This window comes from Marmota flaviventris, chromosome 15, assembly GCF_047511675.1.
Source record: "Marmota flaviventris isolate mMarFla1 chromosome 15, mMarFla1.hap1, whole genome shotgun sequence".
Lineage (NCBI taxonomy): Eukaryota > Metazoa > Chordata > Mammalia > Rodentia > Sciuridae > Marmota > Marmota flaviventris.
Genome location: NC_092512.1, coordinates 52083441 through 52098989, shown reverse-complemented (window position 1 = coordinate 52098989; position 15549 = coordinate 52083441). Strand labels below are relative to the sequence as shown.

The 15549-nt window shown below is 32.9% G+C and overlaps 1 protein-coding gene across 1 annotated transcript in view; it reads right to left on the bottom strand.

The window, feature by feature from the left end:
• Nucleotides 1-6649: 6649 nt before the first annotated feature.
• Snx16 (sorting nexin 16) overlaps nucleotides 6650-15549 on the bottom strand; it is a 29738-nt gene continuing 20838 nt past the window's right edge. Inside the window, exons 5-8 of the mRNA XM_027947818.2 lie at nucleotides 14608-14677; nucleotides 9234-9370; nucleotides 8578-8697; nucleotides 6650-7785 (exon numbers count right to left, since the gene is read on the bottom strand). Coding sequence (XP_027803619.1) covers nucleotides 7689-7785; nucleotides 8578-8697; nucleotides 9234-9370; nucleotides 14608-14677 — 424 coding nt within the window. The 3' untranslated portion in view covers nucleotides 6650-7688. The remainder of the gene's footprint in view (nucleotides 7786-8577; nucleotides 8698-9233; nucleotides 9371-14607; nucleotides 14678-15549) is intronic.

The window sequence follows — 15549 nt, the reverse complement described above, 5'->3', positions numbered from 1 at the left end:
TGTTATTATTAGATTCCTTCCAAAGGAAGAAAAACAAGATCTTCTGTGATAATAAATTACTTATGGATCGAAAAACAAATTAACAGGATCAGACACCTGGGCCCACTAGGCATGTTTCCATGATGCATGGCCCCGTGGCACAAACAAAGTCATGACTTCTAGTCTTCTTCATTTTATTTCTGCTGACATGAGTTCCTGCTATGTTCTAGATCACTGTACTAAGGGCAAGTGAAATGAAGATCACCAGGGGGAATACTCCTAATTAATTTGACTTCTGTTCTACTAAGGCAAGCTTTTCCTGAGTTTTGGAGTTGTATCTACTTGCCTACTGCAGAGCTCCACTTGGATTGGCTATGGGATTTCAAACCCAGCATGTTCTAAGCTCAATTTACCTGTCTTAAACCTCTTCCTTCCTCTGTCTCCTTGGTTAGTAGCACAATAGTCTACCCAGAGAGTAACAATCCCCAAGACTTAACTTTTCTTTCTCAAGATCTTTTACTATTGACCTCTTTTTTTCCTCTAATAAATTCTTTAATTCGGGGTTTTATAATGTTAATCACTCAGTAAATATTGAGCCTTTACTCAGTGCCTGATCCTCTTCTAAGTACAAGGAGAGCAAAGATTGGAAGAAAATAGACGAAGTCTTGCCTGTTAGAGGAAGCGAGAAGGAGGGCAGTTGACACAGATGATAAGTAAATAATAAACATGGATTCAGGGGACAATTTTGGGAGTGATTTAAGACTGTCTGAAGAGGAAAAATTTAACCTAAGGCTTGCAGAGAAGGGGCCACTAGTGTAGGGTCTAAGACTAGCTCTGGGATGGGGCTGTGGCATGACGGGGAGGAATGCCCAAGGAGCAGTTGGCAGAGGTGAAACCATATTAGGATGCCATGTAAAGAAGTCTGAATTTTATATTATTTTAAGCATAATGGGAATTCTATGAAAGTTCCTAGGGACAAAGAAAAAATGTGATTTCAGATTTTCAAAAAGAACACTGTCACTATTCTGGGAGAACAGGCAGTTGCAGGGGCAAAAGAGGAAATAGGGGTAACAGTTAAAAGACCACTGTGGTGGCTCATTTGAAATATCTGATGGTTGGACCAGGATGATGGCAATGGAGATGAGAACTTGATTAATGCAAACTAGAAGGTAGATCATTTGCGTCAACAATCCTGTCGAAGTTTCCCATCCTCTACAAAATGTGATCATGGACACTCATGGAACTCTGAATGCTCATAGCTAGTGGGCTATTTAGTGCCCCTATTTAGAGCACTTGGAGCTGTATGAATACTAAGGATAAGTTTTGTTTCCAAGTTTGTGTATACCAGCTTTATTTAAAATTAAAATTAAAAAATATTTACTAAAGAAATAATTAAACAGGTACAAAAATATCAATTCTAGTGAAAATCAGATCAACTGATTTGGAAAAGACTTGGTAAAAGAATAGGCAAGAATACCATTGCAAGATTGGGGAAGAAAAGAAAAAAATAGAACATTCTGTCACAGATTCCTTCATGGGTCTCCAGTCTGCATTTTACAGACACCAAAGCTGCAATCTGAAAATGCATCAGGGGTATGGCTTACCAAGACAGTCAGAAACTCAGTAGGGAAAATATTCCCAAAGAAAGGCTTCAGACCTCAATTAGAAAATGGGCAATGAAATATATATTTATGTACATTAGGTTAAAATAGAATGTTTAAGGCGTCAAGGTTTGTATGTTCCTGACTCGTCAGCATCAGGTAATTGAGAGGCTGCTCAATCTGGAACTAGAATTGATGGACCAATGGACTAACAATGACATATGTCACTTGCATAGGCTGCAGTTCACCCTTCAGCTTAGTATGCCCTCTGTTCCACCTCTAAGGAACAGGTAAAGTGACGTTTTGTTAATCTTAGTTGTTTCTGGCTCTCACATCCCTGTAATTCACCATGAATACCCCTATTACCGCTTTTGCCATAGTGAGACACAATCATATATGTGGTTTGCTGAAAAGAATTTTAGAAGTCAAGGAAAACTTGATGCGTTCAACAGACATTTATCTTCCCTTTAGGTTCAAAGAGAAACAAATTTTCTCCTTTTCCTTTGCTAATAAAATGTAAGATACTGTCCCAGGCAGATGCCCCTTGATTTATAGAGAACTACCTGTATAAAAGCCAGTATCATTCTAAACTCCTTGAAGAGATCATGTATTTCTTAGTTACTTTTATAACTCAGTGCCAACACATAGCAAAGACTCAATGTTTGTTGAATGAACAAATGAAAGAATAGGCTATCTAATCTTTTGAACTGAGAAATGTCTTTTGTTACATCCATATTATACTATTATGTATTGTTTATGCACCCCCCCCCCCCCACAATTCACATATTGAAGCCTTAGTGTGCCTCTATTTGGAGATGGCATTTAAAAGGAATTAATTATGGTTAAATGAGGTCATTAAGGTTAAGTCTTTGATCTGACTGGATTGGTTTTATAAACAGACAAACCAGAAGGTTCTCTTGAAGCTCACACAAAAGAAATAAAACATCACTCAAACACACAGTGAGAAGGCAGCTTCTTATAACCCAAGAAAACAGGCCTTAGAATGAAACTTACCTTGTCAGGGTCTTGATCTTGGGACTTCCAGACTCTTGACCTATAAGAAAATTTTTGTTGTTTAAGTCACCCTGTCTGTGGCATTCTATTATAGCAGCCCAAGCAGACTCACATATGTTAATATATGTATACATAAAAATTATATACTTTGTCATATATATATATTGTTTGCCAAAAGAAGCCTCAAAAGTAAGGGAATTTTGGTATGTCTAATAGATATTCCTTCCCCTTTAGCTTTCATGTAAACATCATCTTTTCTTTGCTAACAAAATGTACAATATCATTATACACAGAAAAGCTTTGTTTTGTACAATTTTTTTCTCTCTTAAGTTCACAATCTACAGTCCAAACTTAAGATGGTTTTTATTTTGGTGTATTTAATAACAAACCCATAACTTGAGGGTGATTTAACAAATGGCCAGAGTCTTTGTGATTCTTTTCTCTCCTGTGTCACATTCTGTTTGCAAGATGATTGTGCAGGACCTCTGACCATCATCTGAGGTCAAAATGAAAAGGAAGTGGTGAGGCTATATCCATAGTATGCCTGCCTTCTTACAGGATGATTTCCTAAAAGCAACTAGTAGATTCCCATTTGTCTCATTGACCATAATTTTAACAGGCTCAAATCTATTTTTTAAGCTGAGAAAATGACATTTAGATTTTTATTCCTATCTTGGAGGTGGCAAAGCAGAAGAGGACTAAAAAAAAATATCTGTTGGGTTAGCCAATGAACAGTGTCTGCTGCCTAAAGGAAACAGAAGTTTGGACTGGCAGCTGAGCTAATTCTGGAGAAAGTCTTCCAGGCTTAATAATCCAATGGAGGAGTTTTCACACTTCAGCAAAGGCCTCCCACTATAATGCGACTATTGTTAATACCACTTTGATTACAATTAGCTAGGCTGCAAACATTTTGTTAGGTATCTAAGGTTTATAGTCACTCTCACCAGTTGCTATTACAACAAAGAACTACCCATCATTTATTAAGCATACATTGGCTGCACTGTTTTTTGTTGTTCTGTGATTTTTCGTGCAAATGACAAACATAAGAAAGTGGCAAATGAGCTGTTGTAATTTGAGACTGGCTTAAACTATGGTCATATGACCATATTATGCTCTGGTCAAGAACCTCCCTACAGCTTATTATTCACCAGCATTTCTAAATTTGAACTCCGTATTCCTTGATCTCCCGGGCATTTTTGTTTTTCTTTTAAAGAACAGTTCACCTTTTTGCAATCACTGGCTGGTGATGGTAACTGTTAGATCAAGTACCAGCTGTGATGAGTTGTCACCTAAGTATAGTCCAATATGTCACTCAAATCTTCATCAGGACAAAAATACATGTGTTCTAATGAAATAATTTAAATAAGGAAGATAATTGGAATTAAGAGAAAAATAACATAAAATAAAACTACAACTATTACTATAAAAACATAACCCATAAAATCCCACAAAGTAGCTGTAGGTGAACTACAATTTGGCTCAGAGCTGTCCAAAAGGCATTGTCTATTTTATTAGTACTGGAGATTGAACCCAGGGGTGTTTTGCCACTGAGCTACATCCTCAGACCTTTTGGAGATAGGGTCTCTCCTTGAGAGCTTGTTTGGAGGTTCTAGCAGGGGAGCGCAGCTACTCGCATACCCTTGACCGAAGAACGGTCCTCCTCTATCGGGGAAGGTCGTCCTCTTCGACCGAGCGCGCAGCTTCGGGAGGGACGCACATGGAGCGGTGAGGGAGGAAGGGGACACCCGCCTAGCCAGCCAGATCAGCCGAATCAACCCTGGCGATCAATGGGGTGACAGATGTCGCAGCCAGATCGCCCTCACATCCGAGATAGGGTCTCTCTAAATTGCTGAGGCTGGCTTGGAACTTGTGATCCTCCAGCCTCACCCACCATTGATGGGAAGTAATAGCATCTTTTTTTTTAAAAAAAAATTATTTTAATTAGGTATATATAACAGCAGAATGCATTTTGATTCATTGTACACAATTGCAGCACAACTTTACATTTCTAGTTTTACACGATGTAGCGTCACACCATATGTGTAGTCATATATGTACGTAGGGTAATAATGTCCATCTCATTCCACCATCTTTCCTACCACCATATATGTTGTCGAGGATGTGGGGGAAAAGGCACACTCATTCATTGCTAGTGGGACTGCAAATTGGAGCAACCAATCTGGAAAGCAGTATGGAGATTCCTTAGAAAACTTGGAACAGAACCACCATTTGACCCAGCTATCCCACTCCTTGGTCTAAACCCAAAGGACTTAAAATCAGCATACTAGCATCTTTAAGGTATTAGCATCTTTAAAATAAAAACAAATCAACTGTTTAGGAGAAGTATAGGTTTCACAACTACTGAGACCAAAGAGAATTGCCTCCTCTGAGTCCTCATAAAGGGTATACTGTGATATAACAGCTGCCAGCATTAAAAGCACATGCATTAAAAATATCAAGTTTTGATGATCAATTTCTCCTATCAGAAGTCAACAGCATCAAAACAAAGTGCAATGTAATAAAGGTATTTTTATGAAGAGCTAAAATATGGATCAAATATGTAGCTCTCTTTAAGATCTTCAGAGGATAAAATTGAGATTCATCTCTTTACCAGTAGGGCACCCAAAACTTCTTTCTTGTAAGTAATAAAATCCATTTCAAACCAGGAAAATGATTTTTAGATTTAAGGCCATTCTTCCCTTCTAATGCCACAGATAGCTGAACTAGATTACATACATTACATACAGTTTTCTCAATTAATGTTTGTTAAGTGGCTACTTCAGTGGACAGGTGAAATAAATTTTAAAATGTGAAGTTTTATGGTTGCACTACTATTATGTGAACTTAATTCTTAATAGTGTAAGTTTCAAGACTGCAAAAAGTATGTTTAATTTAGTTACATTTAACTTTTTTATTAATAATGATTACATATGAAGAGCATTGCACCTATTCACAAAGATTTTTCAAAGATATCAGTGATATAAAGTATAAGCTCATAAGGAAAATCAGACTCATTCCACATCTGTAAAATGCAGCAGCCTTTAAACATAATTCAATTTACAATAATTATAGGGAATAGGGAGGACACAGAAAGTGGAAGGGGAAAATGGTATTCAACTTCTGAACAACACAGCTACTGTTGTAATGAAAATATAATTTATTAACAAATATAATAATACTGGGAATAAAATGAATTATAAAAGTAAAAATAAGTCAATTCTAAATATAAATAATGGCGGTTTACCTAGTCAACAGAGTTACTCTTTACCCACCTAGAACTTTGTAAATACAAAGTTCTGAAAAGTCAGAATTTCAAAGTGTAAGGTTCCCTTTAAGATGTGTTGCGCTATAATCTCTGGAATTTGGCAAACATCATCTTGCTTTATTAGCCTCAAAATGGTATGTATAAATGACTTAACTTTTTAAGCTTTATGTAAACTCTAGAATAATAATTTTAAAATGAATAAGCAGTTTCATTTAATATATTCATTTCTGTCTCTAAGGATAATAAACACATTTCTAATACACTTTGTGGAAAATGTTCTGAGCAGAGCATATCTGTGCATTTTGAAAAGACTTTAAATTTTAGGTATGTTGGTAAAAAATAGTCTCCTTTTAAGATAAAAAGTTAACAAATAGCCACGGGATATGTTGATTTATGTCAGTAGAATTTTAAACAACTACATCTTAGTATGTACATTAAGACAATAATAAACTTTTAGTAAAGAGAAACAAATGGAGACTTATTCTATTTCCTTAGCAAATGTCTCTGGTTTGAGAAAGCTTATGAAGTTCCACATAACAACTGAGATTTCAAAATGCTAGCATGATTACAATGCATATTAACAGCAACATGCAAACCAGTAGAAACAAAAATAAATGACTAACTTCAGACTATAACAATGAAACAAGACATTTTAAATAACTGTACACAAAGCTGAAATAAGCATAAACATTTTTCAAAAGGCTGACTCACAAAACCTAGGAGATTTTTGTAATATGAAGGCACTACATAATTCTGCTAACTCCACTTACTAAAGAAATTTAAGTTACAATTAAACTTGGCACAAATGAGTTTAATTTTCATAAAGTGCATCACTTGGCTAAATACATTAAAAAGAAAATCAGCCATAACACAGCGTAACAACACCTTCACAGACACAGAAATAAAACCATAATGCCATGGGTTCAAGCCATTTAGGAAATCTGCAGTGTCTATGGCTTTCTGCTTTCTTTTTTTGTACAACTCCCAATTTCAAATATGTAGTGTATTTTCAAAAGAATATACCTTGATTAGCAAAGAGAGGTAGTGTTCTGAAAAAGGAAAACTCACTCAATCTACTGATAGAGATTTAAGATGATGATGTGGCAAATAAACTAGTCTAACATATCAATAAACTGGGACATTTATAAAATCTTTACCAATGAATTCACTTTTAAAATCAAGGCTATTTTGTCACGTTAGCTATTATATGATTATAGCTCTTTAAATGTTTTCCTTTGGTACTAGAAAGTCATTCTCCTCTTTTAAATAGTATTAACATTTCAAATAAGGAATTTTTATTTGGAAATGGCAAACATGTCAACATTTAAAACTCAACTCATCTTTACCCTTACTGTGATGTTCACTGATTTAAGCCATTAATGAAAATATGTCATTTCAGAGATACAAAGAAGTATACATCACCCAGATAGTAACATGCAACTAATTTCCATTTGACTAATATAACTGTTGATTATACACACATACACACACACACACACACACACACACACACACGTCTGGAGCATTATACAGGCAAAACACCATAATAATTTATGTACAGTATTTAAGAATGTAGACCTTGATAACAGAATTCTAACTAGATTTTTTCAGTGTATTAAATACAAAGCTGAATAGAAGACAATTAAAAGCAGCAATGAATATATTTCCTATCCCAATAACTTAAAAAAACTTTTATGTAAACTTTATATATATACATTCTTGTTCTTTTCGTCAATGTTTCATAGTCCTTTTTTTCTTTTTAAATGGTATTTGCCACTCTATTCTAAATTTGCTGAAATGTTGAAATGGAGAGCTGCTTGTGTTTTGTATTAGTCTTCTTCAGCGTTATATGCCAATTCTGCTACTTCTATCTCTGAGGTGGCATTTTCAGGTTCACAGAAGCTTAGGTGTGGCTTACTATCAGCTCTGTAAAAAAAGAGAACCATATCAATGAAGGGATTGCCATTCCACTTTATTAACACCTCCCTTTTCTTCCCCCAGTGCTGGGGATCAAAACTAGGCCCTCATGCATGCTATGAAGGAACTCCACCACTTTGCCACATTCCCCAACCTTCATTTCTTTTTTTTATTATCTTTAAAAATTATTTACCTTGAGGAAATACTAAACATTCAATGTAAAAGTAATAAAATACTCCATTAAAAAAGACAGAAATTAGTATTTTTAAGTTGTAATTATCAGGTAACACGTTTGGAAATGTATATTGAAGTAAATATATAAATAAATGTATTTTAAACTCAGTTCTCCCAACTACCATTAACAATAAAAATTTACTTTGTTGTTACCATAACAAATAAAATTTGCTCTCATAATTATAGTTCAACAATTACCACTAAAGTATTGATGATTACCTTAGATATATATGTAATAAAAATTCTATGTACTTTCAAATATATTATCTTTCATCATTCTATTAAGGAGGCAGGGTGGTAGATATTATAGTATTCTATTTTTTGAATGAAAAGATTTACAAAACGAATTCCCTCTGTCAGAGGCCAGATATTTCAGGCATAGCTTTGAAAAAAAGCAATGAGAAAACACACAGGCTGATGGCAATTTTAGGGAGAACCTGGAACACCTATGGTCCGTTTGTTCAAAAGATGCAGGACACAATAATTCTGAGTGTATAAAGAATGCTCTTCAGAATATTAGAATTATTACTTAAATGATTAGGCTATAATAAACTAAATATTATATACCTAGATTCTTCATCCACGATATCTTGATCAACTTCAACTCCACAGGACTCCACTCGTAGGATCCGTCCACCTTCTACTCCTGATACATACAGTGATTCTTCAGCTTCTAAAGATAATGTTCTAAAGTATGTTACAGCAAAAAGTTATTTTATATAAATAAAATAGGTATAAAATAGTAATATGTTTATTCCTGTGAATACATGTAGCTTTAGTAGTCTTCAGTTGTTGCATCTAATGCAGTCACTTTGTCAATAAATTGCTCACCGTAAGAATCAACAGAGAAATTAGTAGTTAAAATTAAAAGGATTTTAAGCCTCAATTTGATATTTGCTGATGAGAAGGTAAATACGTAAGTAACCCAAGAAGGTTTTCATATGTGAAAAGTTGGCATATATGCCCAGAAATAAAGATACTACTTAGGTTACAACAAATAATGTTTATCTTTGTTGAACCACTAGAGGTTGATTTTCCTGATGTTCCCCATCCTACAAATGTTCAGCCTTCTAAATTAAATCAAAAGACAATTTATCCAATTTACAAAGAAGGAGGCCAAGATTCTGTGACTTTAAGAATCAGAAACTTCTGAGATCATTAGGGTATGTAGCCCAGAGTATTAGGAGTAGAATTATACTACAAAGGCAAGTATCACAACACACCTGATTCTGCTCTCTAAAGCATTTATGTGAAGTTGTTTCTCACTGAGCAGTTTCTTCAATGATTCCACCTCTTTTTGTTTTTCAAGTAGTTCCCTCTGTAAATGGTAATTAGTCTCTTCTAAAGTTTCACAGAAAGCCTTAAAAAATGCAGAAAGAGAATAAAATTAATTACTGATGCAGTATTTTTCTTAAGTGCATTACTGAAGAGTCAAGAAAACAGATCAAAATCACAAGTATATTTACTCTCTTAAAATTTACTCTCTATACTCATCTTTTTAGGTCTCTATTATCTTGGCTCTCTTAGTCCCTAAGTATAAGTCCCTTTTCTTTAGAATTATTATAGTAGTAAGCCAGTTAGACTGAAAGTGGCTATATATTTACAAATATATTAACAGATTTTTAGAAATCATGTTAGAATATTATGAACAGACTTATGCAAATATACATGAAATTTTCAATTTCTAGAAACATACAAATTATCAAAACCGACTAACTGAATCAATTGTCAATAATTCAGTTCATTAGTATGTTCTTTAGAAAATTCTGCTGGCGTCTGTTTGGAATTATAATACATTTACTGATAAATTTGGAAAGTATTACCTTCATACTATTGAATCTTCCTATCAATAGATCTTTGCTTATTTAAGTCTTCTTATGCCATCTTTACACATGCAAACAAAAGAATTAACCCCCCCCCCCAACACAACCCCTATAACTTAGCAAAGGAGGAACAGAAGATAACTTCCTTAACATAAAAACAAAGAGAATAAACAATTTACAACCATCAATGGCTTACAGTAAACACCATATGCTAATGGTAAAATGTAGGATCATTTCCTTTAAAATTAGGAAGGGAGAAAAATGATAATGGCTTCAACTTAACTCCATGGATCTGTGCTAATACAATGAAATGAAAAATATTAAGGACTACAAAAGATAAAAACATAACTGTTAATATTGGAGGTGATATGACTAACTATACAGAAAATCCTAAAGGATCTATAAACTAAGAAAGTATTTCAGCAAGGATGTGCCATACAAAATAAATATATAAAATCAATAATGTAACAGTAATAATTTAGAATATAATAAAACACCAATTATGATATAAAAAATGCTAAGAATAAATCCTATGGCTTTTCTTAGAAGTTTAAGAAAAATATTAAACCTTTATTGAAGAACTTTAAAAGAAGACTTAAATAAGCAAAGATCTATTGATAGGAAGATTCAATACTATGAAGACAAAACCTTTCAAAATTAATAACTGTATTGTAATTCCAAACCAAATGCCAACAGGAGTTTTTAAGTTGATTCTAAAAGTCATATAGAAGAGTAAACAGCCAACTTTGAAGAGTAAGGAAGAAACTCCTTGATCTGCTTGATACCAAGATTATATATGAAGCTACAGTAATAAATACAGTCTAGGGATAAGAGACTATCTAGACAAAGCTGATTGGCCAAAAATAGTCACAATGAATGTTTTATGATTAAGGAAGAATTCCTAACTAGTTAAGGAAGGAGGAACATTTCCCTAAATGATATAGGGATGAATGGTCATCCATACAGAAAAAGCAAAGTCAATTAAAGGACCCAAGTGTGAAAAGTAGAAGTTTAAACCTATTAGAAAAAAAAATTAGGAGAGTATCTTTACATCATGGGTTTAGGGAAGGAAAAAAATCACAGAAAATATGACAAAGGATGGAAGAGGAAATTCACAGAAGTCCCAAAGAGCTACTAGATAGAAAAGTTTTGTAAGCCAGTTGGTAATCATGAAATAAAAGGCTGACAATATTCAGTATTAATGAAAACATGGGACAAGAGGAAAATATATTGTGAGTGAAAGTATAACAAATTTGGGAAGTAATTTAAACATGTCATGGCATATGTTTATACATGCACAACATATACAACAACCAAATGATTACACTCCTGAGTTGAATTATTTAGCGACTATTTATTAAGTTGTAAGGTATTTTTAAATAGTCCTTACATAAATTCTTGGGTTTCCTCCAATATTAAAAACCATTTAGTAAGGGGGTATTTCTTAGGGAAGATGTATGTAAGAGGAAGAAACTATTTTAGAATAGTTATTAGAAAAATGTGCTGATAGAACTATTTAGCTCTATTAATGAGACTATAAAAATGGCTTATATTCCTAGAAAACAAAAAATAAAAAAGATATATATAAATCTAATTAATTATATATATAAATCTAATTATTATAATGCTAATTAAAGGTGAATCTATGATATATATAATTTTCTTCTGTGGCAGAGAGTAACTGTGCCTCAGAACTGGAAAAATCACCTAGCAAATGATCCTAACAATTGATTACATTAATTATCCTAATTCAGACTGTATTCTTTGCCTTTCTAAATTTCTCAAAATTAGGAACAAGAAAATCCAGCTCTCAACCTTTAGAATAACTGAAAATTGGAATTTGAGGAAAGAATAGAAGCTTTAATGATTTTAGCTTTAATTATCTGTATTCATAACATGTTTCTTTAAGATGATTTTTTATAATTCATTTCTAATTATAAGCTATTCATTAAAGCTAGTATACTAAGACTTCATTTTGTCCAATTATATTATCTCCATACAAATAATAGATTTCAATTTTTCCAAAGGAAGATAGAATAAATTTAGGTCCTTATCCTTAATCTTCTCTGTTCGGGTACATGAGAGGATAGAAATGACAGCCTTCAACAGGGAGTAAGAGAAGTAGGTTAGAGACAAGGTTTACTGGATTGAGGATTCCTTAGTCTTCAAATAAGCTCAATAATCCCACTCTAAGGGATGTAGATTAATAAATCATTTTGAATTTTTTCTTAAAATGAGAGGCTGCTTAAGGAAATACGCAGACTAAAGAGATATATCTCATTAAGATCACTAAATATTTTATTTTGAAAGAAAAGAACACAGAATTTCTTTAAATTTATAATGCAAATAAATCTGTGAGCTAGAAAAGAAATGATAAACAATAATCTTCTTTAGCCTAATGTACACTTAGAAATCTGACTTTCCAAACAAATTCTAGATTAACAATATGAACTGGAACAAAAGTGACCACATATTTCTGGGGAGAAAATATCACAGACTTAATTCAGGCAAGTTACTAAACAAACCCACATAATAAGAAAAATAATAATCACTCTAGGGGGCAGGAATCAGAATCAAGAATTGTTAGAATATATTACCTAAAATGTCTGGTATTTAACAAAAAATTATGTGACATGACAATAAACAATGTAAAACTAAACATATTCAACAGAATCCAAGCAGTCCATAGAAGCTGTATTTAAATAACTTCAAGCATTGGGTATATTAGACAATGGTTTGTAAAGTGGCTATTACATATCTTAAATGAACTAAAAGCAATAGAATTAAAGGTATTTAATACTTACTAAATATCAAATCTGAATAAAGAGAAAGAATATAATATAAAATAAGCAAATAAAAATTCTGGAGTTGAAAAATCCAGTAACTAGAATGAAAAATTAATAGGAGGGGCTCAACAGCAGATTTAACAGGACAGAAATATGAATCCCCAAAATTGTAGATCAACAGAAATTACCTAATCTTAAGAAAGGAGAAGAAAATAAATGAAAAATGATTGAAGAAATGAATAGGACTTCAGGAATATGTGGTAAGACATGAAGTATATCATGAAGTATACCAAGGAAAAAATGGATTGAAAAAATACTTGAAGAAATAATGGCTAACAAATTCCCAAGTCTGTTGTATAGCACTAACCTATCAAAACTAAGAGGCTTATTAAAGCCAAAGTGTCATAAATACAGAGTGTCACACCTTGATACATCATTACCAAATTCTTCTGTGAATCTAGCCTACTTCTTGAAGAAATAGGCCACTTTAACACGTCAACTGCTGATAGATATTGAAAGCAGCAAGGGCAAAATGACTCAGCAAGTATATGGAAACAATATAATTAAAGGTGGACTTTTCATTAGAACAAACAGAAACCCAAAGGAGGTAGAATGACACATTCAAAGTACTGGAAGAGGACCTATTTGTAAAACTATCACTCAAAAATGAATAAAGAAGGTATTAATGTTTGAGGGCACAAAACTCTCCTATGTTATTAGTAGGAATGCAACATAGTAGAGCAACTTTAGAAAACAGTCTTTGAGTTTCTTTAAAAAGGTAAACATAAGATTGCCATATGACCAAACAATCCTCCTCCCAAGGATCAAGTCAAGAGAAACAAAACTATTTCCACACAAAAGATTCTATGAAATTGTTCACAGCATTAGTCATAGTAAAACTGGAAACATCAATGTCCCTCAACCAGTAACTGTATAAACAAAATATAGTAATGAATACAATGAAAAACCATTCAATAATAAAAAGGAATGAAGTAATGATAGCCAGATGCAAAAGACTATATATACTGTATGATAATTACATACACACATCCACATCCACACATTCTGTATGATTCTATATATGAAATATCCAGGAAATATAACTTTGGAGAGACTAAAAGCAGGGTAAAGGTTGCCTTGAGCTGATTGCAAAAGCTTATAAGAATTTTTGTTTGAGGTGATGGGAATATGCTAAAACCAGATCATGGTGATGGTGGCATAGCTCTATAAATTTATAAAATACTATTAAATTTTACATTTATAATGGATAAGGAGCATATGAAGGGAGTTTTTGGATAAAGATCTTACTTCATTGATGCTGCTTTTTAAAAGCTACAGTATTCACACTAAAACACAAAGAACCGTCTCAGTTTAATCGAATACAACACTGCTAACCTATCAATTAAATCTGTTCCATTTAAATACCATTAAACATTTGGGGAAAAAACTTGCATAAAATGCAAGCTAATCTATTATTACCAAATCTTTCTGTGAATCTAGCCTACTCCTTGAAGAAATAGGCCACTTTAACACGTCAATTAATGTAATTTGAGTAGCATCAAGCATGAACTGAACTGATAACAAGACTATTACTTGTACTTCTGAAGATAAGTTTTAAATTTGATTTTAGCTGTAGGTTCTTTACTTGGATATGTGAATAGAAAAAACTCAGTAGGCAAATAATTCTATTAAATGTAGTAAAACAAAATTTCTAAGTTACTGTTTTTGAAACAGTTAAAGAAGACAGGATTTATTTTAGATCTTCATTGACTACATGATGCTTACGAATTTTAATTTTTTCACTGAACTAGGTCCATGCATTTCAAAGAAAGAAACCTTTGACTCAAACATTAAGAGCTTTCTGTGAAAAACTCTCATGGTCTGAAATGATAATATTTTGCTGCTTGCAAATCTAATTCAAGAAACAATGTAGTTATTGTACTGTATTATTTGTTCCTCTTCCATGTGATATATAATACAGCACTTACCCTGCTTTCTTCTAGGCTATCAAATGGACCTGGTGGATCATCCAGACAAAGAAATTCTCTCACTGCAAGGCTTTTCAAAGGTAAAAAAAATTAGCTGGGGTATAAATAAGTTTACAAAAGATAGCAAGAAGCAGAAGTTACTTTGAAGCTATATAGTATTCTAACCAAGTAGGTTTTGCTGATACACCAAAATAAGCAGTTGGTCATGTGTCTTAATATTAAGTAACAAAATACACATAACAATCTATGAAGGATACAAAATCTAAACCCATTTTCTAAGATCTTATAACATAACAAGAATCACAACTTTATTGCTACATACCAACTACAGGACATAAATAATTAGAATAATGGTATAAGAGACCAAGCTAAGTAATGATTATTATTCTCAACTAGTAACAAAGTCATTATCCAGTTATGAATAAATATAGTTTCTAATTTATACTTCACTTGTTTTCCTTTGGTGGATGCTTCTAAATAACTAAAAAGCATTTACTCTGAAACAACTGAAAGATTGTCCTGAGGTTGTTTATTATGTTAATTTACTTAGTTTTAAAACAATGTTATTGTTTATACTTTGTATTTATCAGAAGTAGGTTAAGAAGGCAGATAACCAAAACATTTTTTCTTTTTACTGAATTTCTTTATAACAAAAATAGCTCCCCCTTCTACCAAGCAATTTTTGGAGTAATAAACGACTTTATGTGCATGTCAAAGCATAAATGTGCAGTCTTTATTTTTTCATTTATAAAAGATAAGATTACGATTGCTTGATGGGCTACATAAAGGAGATGACAACCTATGCTGAAAAGAGAATGGGACTTTTGAGTTCAGATTGTCAAGATAGGTTGATGATGATGGGAAGCTCAAAAAGAGATGAATGGGATTCTTAGTGAAATCTTTCTGAAAGAAAAATCAGTATGAACTAATATAGAGAAGTAG